At 45.6% G+C, this 9,868-nt stretch overlaps 1 protein-coding gene across 1 annotated transcript in view; it reads left to right on the top strand.

The window, feature by feature from the left end:
• bmper (BMP binding endothelial regulator) overlaps nucleotides 1-9,868 on the top strand; it is a 31,605-nt gene that overhangs the window by 5,900 nt on the left and 15,837 nt on the right. Inside the window, exon 3 of the mRNA XM_080767940.1 lies at nucleotides 6,177-6,276. Within this exon, the coding sequence (XP_080624066.1) occupies nucleotides 6,177-6,276 (100 nt within the window). The remainder of the gene's footprint in view (nucleotides 1-6,176; nucleotides 6,277-9,868) is intronic.

The following is a 9,868-nucleotide window of genomic DNA, read 5'->3' as shown; positions in this document are numbered from 1 at the left end:
CCTCGCAGATGTACCACTTTCAAAACGGCCAGGTAGTCATGAGATATTTCTTGAAATCAGCTGTCCTAACACTTAGCCAGTCTTATTTACAAACAACTATACCAACTTACACTGCAAAGTGTATAGCACTACTGTAAAATAAAAATGCACTTGAATGAACTTCAATTAATGAAATCCTCTCCTGCCCTGTCCTCTACTCTCCAATTGATGGGCTAGAAATAATCATTTTAATTCATAATGTTTAATTTATTCTTCTTTCTTGGTCTCTCTTTCAATTTTGTCATCTTCATGTTTTGCAGTGAGTGGGCCACCCATACCTCTCAGTCTTCCACTAATGAAGGGGTAGAGAGAGAGAGAGAGAGAGAGAGGGGGGGGAGAGAGAGAAGGAGAAGAGGGAGAAAGGGAGGGATAAAAGAGTGACTGAGTGAGTCAGAGTGGTCACAGAGTGTTACCCTCCACTGTGTAGAGAGAGATAAAAGCGGACAGGGTCACTCCAGGAGAACAGAAGATACGATAAATTAACCACATTGACCCTGGCGTTTCTATTTTAGACATGTCATTATATTCTGAGAATAGCAGATCTACAAGCTCACGATGCACAGCTTAGCACATAATAAATGACCACGTGAGTAAAAAAAAACGTGTACCTCATAAAGGACTACCACAGGGTTTGCATGAGTGGTTGCGGGGGGTTTACCACATACGATGTGTGCCATGCACGCATGATGCATGAATCTACCACATACGATGTGTGCCATGCACGCATGATGCATGAATCTACCACATACGATGTGTGCCATGCACGCATGATGCATGAATCTACCACATACGATGTGTGCCATGCACACATGATGCATGAATCTACCACATACGATGTGTGCCATGCACGCATGATGCATGAATCTACCACATACGATGTGTGCCATGCACGCATGATGCATGAATCTACCACATACGATGTGTGCCATGCACGCATGATGCATGAATCTATACCACATACGATGTGTGCCATGCACGCATGATGCATGAATCTACCACATACGATGTGTGCCATGCACGCATGATGCATGAATCTATACCACATACGATGTGTGCCATGCACGCATGATGCATGAATCCTCGAATATACAACAAGACCAGATTTACTTAACAAAAGTGTGAACATTTGTGACATCCGTTCCACTGGGCGGTCGCGCCGCGGCCCCGTCTAGGCCTATAAGCTACCGTGGCTCCGGCTCGCTGCCAGGGGCCATGACCTGTTTGTTTTGGAGGAAGGGTGAAAGGTGAGAGGTCATGGTGGAGGTGGAGGGGGGTCATGGAGTCTGAGGGTTTAAGTAGGCCTTTGACTCGAGTGTTTCTCTCCTCTCTCTGAGAGCCTCTCAGTGATGTCTCTGTCCCTCGCCACAAAAGACAGACGTCCGTTGTCAGACGGCCTGTCAACTTGATACAACATACCAGAACAAGAGAGAGCGAGAGAAATGAGGGAGACAGAGAGAGAGATGGGGAGACAGAGCGGGGTACAGACAATTAGAGAGAGGGGGTAGAGGGTATAGCTGCGCAGATTTGTCGGGGGGGGGGGGGGGGGGGGGGGCTCCTTCAGCTGCCTTATTGCCTTGGCTTCTAATGTTCGGTGCTTGCAGTGGTAGTTCAGTCTTTCACTTTCTCTCCACCCTTTGGTGCCCGCCTAGGTTGGTGCCCCCACCTAAAGCCTGTTGGTTAATCCGGGCCTGGAGATGGAGAGAGAGAGAGAGCGAGAGAGAGAGAGAGAGAGAGAGAGAGAGAGACAGAGAGAGAGAGAGAGAGAGAGAGAGAGAGAGAGAGAGAGAGAGAGAGAGAGGGGCATGATGGAAAAGGTTGGCCGAGAGAGACTTCAAAAGAGAATGGGGCAGAGGAAGAGAGGTGGGATGAGATGGACAGACATTGTGGGAAAGAGAGAGAGAGATGGACACAGAGAGAGATGGACACAGGGAGAGATGGACACAGGGAGAGATGGACACAGGGAGAGATGGACAGAGGGAGAGATGGACACAGGGAGAGATGGACACAGAGAGAGATGGACACAGGGAGAGATGGACAGAGGGAGAGATGGACACAGGGAGAGATGGACACAGAGAGAGATGGACACAGGGAGAGATGGACACAGGGAGAGATGGACACAGGGAGAGATGGACAGAGGGAGAGATGGACACAGGGAGAGATGGACACAGGGAGAGATGGACACAGGGAGAGATGGACAGAGGGAGAGATGTACACAGAGAGAGATGGACACAGGGAGAGATGGACACAGGGAGAGATGGACAGAGGGTGAGTAGTGATGTGTGTGAGGAATAACAACTGGATTGCCTTGTCGCCCCCTAGTGGTGGTGTGTCAAATATCCAAATGGTAAAAGTCAAGACCTAAGGTTCTAGTAACTCTGAAGTTGGTGTGTAGTCGTCGAATATTCAAAATCTCCCTGTGCACGCGCACGCACGCCATCTAGGAATTTGAGGAATTTACTGTGTAACAGTGCATGCAGCCTTTTGACTTGAACGGTACCAAGGTTCAGGTTGAAAAGTTCAGAGGTTATCAAATGAAAGAAGCAATCTTCATCATCTCCCTGTCTTCCTCCCTGCTTGTCTTTATGTGCCACACACACACACACACACACACACACACACACACACACACACACGCACACGCACAGACACAAACACACTCCCGCGTTCACACACTTGTAAACATACCAACGCCTCATCCCTCCCCAGGGGGCCACTGTCCCTGGAGACAGAGACAGACAGTCCAACAGTCCAATCAGGGCCCTCTCCCAAACCACCCGCGGGCCAATAGAAAGACCCGGAGGATCATAGCAGCATGTCCAGTGTTTATGAGGCGTGGCGACCCATCGTAACCTTTGACCCCGACGGAGAGGCGGGGGGTCACATCTCTTTACACCACTTAGTGCTAATGGTGGCCCAGTGGAATGGCTTTGAATGTGTGCTGGCTGGGAATTTATATTGGAGGGTATAAGACAGAGGGGGCTGAGTGGAGGGAGAGAGAGGGTAAGACAGAGTGGAGAGAGAGAGAGGTTGAGCATGATTGCGAACGCAGTGAGCACTTACTATGAGACCTAGCAGATCATGTCTGTGTGTCTGTCTGTCTGTCTGTCTGTCCCGCTATCCAAATATGGAGTGTGTTGCATCAGCAATCACTCAGCTCCATATATGGGCACAAAAGGGGCCAGGTCCACTCAGCTCCATATATGGGCACAAAAGGGGCACCATATAAGGAGTCCCCAAAGCAGCTATACGTCCAAAACCCAAATATGTACGAGCTGCGTTCGCTTCCTGCGTTTGCGCGTCTTACTCGTAGGTAGAGAGTGGGAGAGTAAAAGAGATGGAGAGAGAGATGGAGTTAGACGTGGAGGGAGAGAGAGACCAAGAGCGAGACAAACATTGAGGGGCAGTGTGATAAAGAGGTAGACGCACACGCGTGTGTGTGTGTTGCACGTGCGTGCATGCGTCCGTGCATGCGTGCGTGCGTGTGAGGGGGCTTGGTATGTCTTGATGTGGGTCTTGTTTGGTACATAACTGTACATACGACAAATACATAAAATAATGTCGCTCTTTCTGCCTTCATCTTCATCATTCCAGTTCTGTCGTCACTCTTTCCATTCATTATTCTGGAATATCTGCCCATCCATCTCTTATTTCATTTAATCTGGCAAGTAATAGGAGGATGTAACCGAGCCATTGAGCTCAACATGTGCATTAAAGCTGCAATCCAGAACTATTTTAATGACTGAAACATCATCGTATATAGCACATCTGCATTGCTTGGAGGTGGTCTCCTTACTTTTCCATTGAGAGATTAAACCCTGGTGTCGGCTATAGGACACCCACTGGTTGACGAGTAATACTGCCTGCATGAAACTTAGACATTGGAGTTTTAAGCCTCCCCGTGTTTGATCTGCATGGAGTGTGAGAGAGAGGTTATGTATTATTGTATTATTTGATCTGCATGGAGTGTGAGAGAGGTTATGTATTATTGTATTATTTGATCTGCATGGATTGTGAGAGAGAGGTTATGTATTATTGTATTATTTGATCTGCATGGAGTGTGAGAGAGAGGTTATGTATTATTGTATTATTTGATCTGCATGGAGTGTGAGAGAGAGGTTATGTATTATTTCCATACCCAGACTGAGACAGATGTCGTATTCAGCTCCCATGTTTAGTTCTGTGCTCCAACTCATGGTCACAAACAGAACTTGTGTTGCTGTGCAGGGCTGACAGTGGCTTTGCATGGACCTCATGGTAACAGGGCTGACAGTGGCTTTGCATGGACCTCCATGGTAACAGGGCTGACAGTGGCTTTGCATGGACCTCCATGGTAACTGTGGCAGTTCAGCCTGCCACTGAGACTGAATGGCTAAAGTTTGAATTATTTATTGTGTATGTTGCAGAGAATTATATTATTTTGGGAGGTGTATGTAAATGAGATGATGATGATGCTTGATTGATAATTGGTTGACTCCATTGTAGGGAGCAACTATCAGCTGTGGGGTGTGGGGAACATACCAACAGTATGAGGGTTTTTGTAGAGTTCAGTCTCACTTGAGGCTAGGTAAGAGATAACAGGGGAGAACTGCCAGCCAGGGAAAAGCCTGTACCAGTTCCTGCTTGTCTCTTGATTGTATATTATGTGACTCTAAAATGTATTATGAATGAACTGTGATGTCTCTGGACATTGTGAAGCCACTGGTTAGATTGTGGAATCAATCCTGGGTTGGTTTGGTCCATGGGAGGGGCCTGGCCTTTTTAAGAGGGGGACCTGCCACTGCACAGGAGTCAATGTAGGACTGCCCAGGCAGGAGAATAGACCTATAGAGCCAACCAGGCCAGTGAATGTAAATACTTATTTTGTGTATTTCCTGTAACAACCATTTCATGTGGACACTCAAAAGGTGAATAAAAACGGATTGTTTTTTGCATAGAAAAGACTGCCTGCTATTTTTGCCATTTTGAGCATTTTGAGAACTGGTTCAGTGCCAATTTTGGCCTACACTACCTTCACTCAGACCAGAGTGTGACAGTAACAACCTCCAGGCTCTCTCTCTCACTGTACTAATCCATCTCTGTCTTTATTTCGTCCTTTCTTCCCTTACTCACCCCTCAACTTTCCATTCATAGGCTCTCCTCTCCTCTCCTCTCCTCTCCTCTCTCATGACATCATTTGTACCCAGTGTGGTTAGGTCTAGGGCAAGCAGCACAGCTAAATTAAACTGCCCGATTTTATTTTTGCCATTTGGGGCCACAGTCATCCTTTGATCCCTCCTCGTTACAGTTAGCCAGCGAGGTGGCAAGGGATCCAGGGGCCACCACTATATAAACAGGCAGTGTGTAAAAAAAATGTGTGGATAAAGTCGGTCATAAAACCAGGGTGTGAAAGTCATGTAGATTAAAACAGGGGAGAGCGAAGGACAGATGGAAAGAGAGGAGGGAGGTATGATGGTGTGGTTTGTTTTGGAGGAGTGAGTGCAGCCATCTCAGATGTGTGCCAAAGGTGATTTGGGTGTTTAGTTTTGTTTGTGTTTTGTTTTGGCTGGGTGATTTTGCCAACGCCGAAAGCCATTTTCCCCCCCAATAAAGTGAGTGTTTACACGTTGTGGGAGTGAGAGTGTATTTGCGTGAATGGTGGGTATAGAATAGGAATTTTGAGATGAAAGCTTTCCTGGGCAGAGTATGGCATTTCGCCATGCTAGTGCTGCCTGCCAGCGCCAGGGTTAGGGTTTCCATTCCCAGAGCTGCTCAAAGGGTAGAGCACAGCACTAAAATAATGGTTCCATTCCCTATAGTCTAGCTCAGTGGTTCAAGCATGACACTAACATTGCAATGGTGGTTTTCCATTTGCTTTATAGCTAAAAAACATGGATCCAGGCAGAAGGAGCAGGGGTTACTTTGGCTTAAAAGCTTCACCCAAACAACATACATTCTGCACCAATAGTGCTATTAATTTAATTTAATTTAGTCACTGGCTGCTGATCAATTGACAAATCATCTATTCCCCCTCAGTCCCTTTATGTCTTATGCACATGCAGTTCAACGCACTTCCCTCTCTCTATATCGCTATCTCTATATTCTTGTGAGTCCTGTCCATGCCTGTGCCATTCTGACTCCCTATTTCTGCATCTCTCCAGGACGGTAAAGCTGACTGTAAGCAGGAGAAGTGTCCACTGGTGTCGGAGGATTGTGCCCTGGTGGTGAAGCAGACTGGAGCCTGCTGTGAACGATGTAAAGGTAAGATGGACAGACAGACAGACAGACCGTGCCCGTTCTCACTCTCCCAGCGTTACGCACGCACGCACGCACGCACGCACGCACACACGCACACACACACACACACACACACACACACACACACACACACACAGCAGGAAAGCCAGAATATCATTAAGGATGTTATTATTTCCTGAAGAAAAGATTTTGGATGACTTGAGGTAAATCCTTTCTCATGTTGTCTTGCAAGATAAGGTCACACTGGAGCAGTGTCAACACAACAAAGGTTATGTTTGACTACATGGAAGACAAGGGTTGAGACACATAGGAAGGGAAATAAAATCTGTTGAAATCTGGTTCAAATATGGCATGACAAAGACCTGACCAAAGGGACAAAAACTACTGCAACGGGAATCAGTGGAGCTGTTTGATCGGATGTAGACGTGGGATGAAGACATTGTGAGAATAAGTATGTAACAGAATTGATAATGGTACCATTAAGCACATGAACCCTAGCGTCATTATCCTGGGCATGCTATAAAAGGCAAACATGTAAAAATGGCCGACATACAAGTTCACAACACGTAGCAGCAATGTACCGCACTGTGAACTTGTAGACCTGCTATTTTTTTATGAAGAATTTTGGTGTAGTGGGAAAAAAGTAGGGCGCCAAAGAGAGACAGCAGTGGCTCAGGAGGAAGAGAGCGGGCATCTTGGAAGCGAAAGGGTTGATCCCCGACTCCGCCTGGCTTCATGTCAAAGACACTGAACCCCTAACTACTCCCGATAAGCAGGCAGGCGCCTTGCATGACTGACTCCGCTGTGAATGTGTGTGTGAATAGAAGAAGGTGAAATTCATTTTAAAGCACTTTGAATGGTGTTCGGTAGATGAATAGAAAGGTGCTATGTAAGTTAATTTACCATCATGGAGAATTACCTTCTGATTCTGGTGACCCCGTGGCCTTTCCTCTCGCAACAGCATTAGGCAACATTGTCCAATTTGCACACACACGATTACAGTGCCTCTCACATAGCCAGATGTTCTGAGATCTCCGCCTACTGAGACGTCTGGGGAAAACTAAAGTCAGAGAATGGCCTTGTACGGTGGAGAAAACAAACACAAGCCAAACATACACCCAGTTTTGGAAACCAATCCTGATATCATCCCATATGAAGGACTTTTTTTACTGGCCAAGGTGCCTGGACCGCTGAGCCACAGCCCAGGCCTCATCTTCAGATGTTTACACGCAGTTTTTAGCTCATTCATTGAATTTTAGATATCTCCACAGTTGTATCAGTAGGCGGAGATCTCTGATACTCAATATAAAATCCAATAATTTGTGGGAAGCCGTGATGTATCCTTTGCACCACCCTCAGGCCAAGATATCAGGCCATTTCACACATGATATCTCAATCTAAGGCAGATTGCAGGAGGAACCCTATGCTGTAGTGCGGCCTTCCCATGGCCTCCTTCTGTGAATATACAATATTTTCTCCCCAATTTCCATCATTTCCATTTATTTTTACACATCATTATTATTATTAAGTGCTAGCGTGTGCATTTAGAATGGGATCTACCTATGCACACATACATACTGTACACATTAGGCACGCACGCACGCACCTCTCCTGCTCTGCTCTGCTCTCCTCTCACACAACACACGCACCACTAACACCACACACACACAACACACACACACACACACACACACACACACACACACACACACACACACACACACACACACACACACACACACACACACACACACACACACACCCCCACACACACACACGCACACACTCTGAGAATCCTGCTGTGTACACATACCTTTGCTAGTTAGTTTGCTACACCGAGTAGCATGGGGACACTCACTCACACTGGGGGCGCGGCCCTTGTGTGTTTGCGGTTGTGTGTTTTATGAGACGGCAGTTCATTAAGTGAGGTGGAACCCATTCAAGTTGGCGGTGGAAAGCCCCGTGTCGCCACGGCAACGTGTGTCACTTTTCTATTGTTCCCCGTAGAGTGTGGTTGACTTGTGGTTCCATTGTGACACAACCAACTTTAGGACAGAAACGGTTGGTTTGGCCATAAAAAACCAGACAGCTCATATCTTCATCATCTCTATACACTCACAGACACTAAGCAAATGTACACGTTGAAATGGTGTGATTCCACTGTATAGTAACATACAGGGAAATACTGTGCTATGTAAACTGGGAAAAAATGTGTTTTGGTACCTATTATTGGGAAAGAAGGAAATGATGTTCAATTCTATTCTATTCTGTTCTGTTCTGTTGTTTCTTTGCCACTTCTGGTCCATATGTCCCTTGTGGCTATAGATTCAATATTCTCAGATGAAGTGTTATTTCTGCACAGAAAGACTCTACAATCCTATAAGCTTAAAACAAGGTCTACTATTACTATGAAATAATGTTACAGTATTGTAGAGCTACCCTTACAGGTAGATTTGGTTGTTACAAATCCCCCCACATGTCTGTACTGTATGGCTTGCAGAAATGAAAGCAGGTCGATACATGCGATTTGATTTCATCCTATGGAAAGTTTAGCATTGATCTCGGTCCACTTACAGTAAATGGGATAGGTGAAATGAATAGGCTATTAATTTAGTGCTGAGTGGGTGGCTGGGGAGGGCATGTACCGTGTGGTCGCTGTGGAGTCTACAGGTCCTCCAGAGATGGTGTCAGGTTACTAACAGCCTCTTATCAAACTGACTATGGATCCAAACACACACTTCCCCGGACGACTTCGGAGATATGATACACACAGCTCCAAGTGTGTATATGTGCGCGCGCGAGTGTGTGTGTGTGTGACAGAGAGAGAGGGAGAGAGTTGTTGTGTGTATGAATGTCTGTGTGTGCACATAATAGACTTTATGACAGACGGCATAATAGAGAATTAGAGACTGATGGTCTACTCTACGTTGTTATGTAGTATGTTAGGATGTGGGTGATAATAACTTACTGAATAACAGTATTCAGTAACATGCATACATACTGTATGTAATGCATGTTACTGAATACTGACGTTGTTATCACCCATATCCTTTGGTGATGCTAAGGCGACTAAAGATTTCCTTGTGCATGCTGCATATGTTCAAAGTTCAAAAACACACACAAATACACACTTCATGTGTAATGGCTTATTTATACTTTGTCGTATTGTATATATTGTGTCGCTCCGAGAAACTGGAAATAATGTATTTTCTGTAAGCAACACTTTGGCGTATGTAAACAAGGCATAACATAGCGTCGCACACTTACAATATGTCAAGTCAATCACCTTTACTTAGTACACTTAAAAGCAATAACAGGATTGGTCCAAAGTGCTTTCCTATCAAGAGAAAACATGAAGGACACATTATAGAGTTCAGGAAGAGCCAACAATACGTAAATCAGAGAACACATTAATAGAAGCAATTAATGAAAGCAAACAGACAGATTGGAACAGAAAAAGCACATACAGTGATTATGATTAAGAAGCCTCGTCAGTCGCCCTCAGACTGAGCTAAAAGTGAGGGAGAAAAGTGGGTCTTTAGGTTAATTGTTTTGTCACTTGAAATTGTATTCCTTTAAAGACAACAAAAGGAAA

This window comes from Protomyctophum bolini (assembly GCF_963924005.1).
Source record: "Protomyctophum bolini genome assembly, chromosome: 7".
Lineage (NCBI taxonomy): Eukaryota > Metazoa > Chordata > Actinopteri > Myctophiformes > Myctophidae > Protomyctophum > Protomyctophum bolini.
The sequence above is the reverse complement of the archived record's forward strand: the minus strand, read 5'-3'. Positions and strand labels throughout refer to the sequence as shown.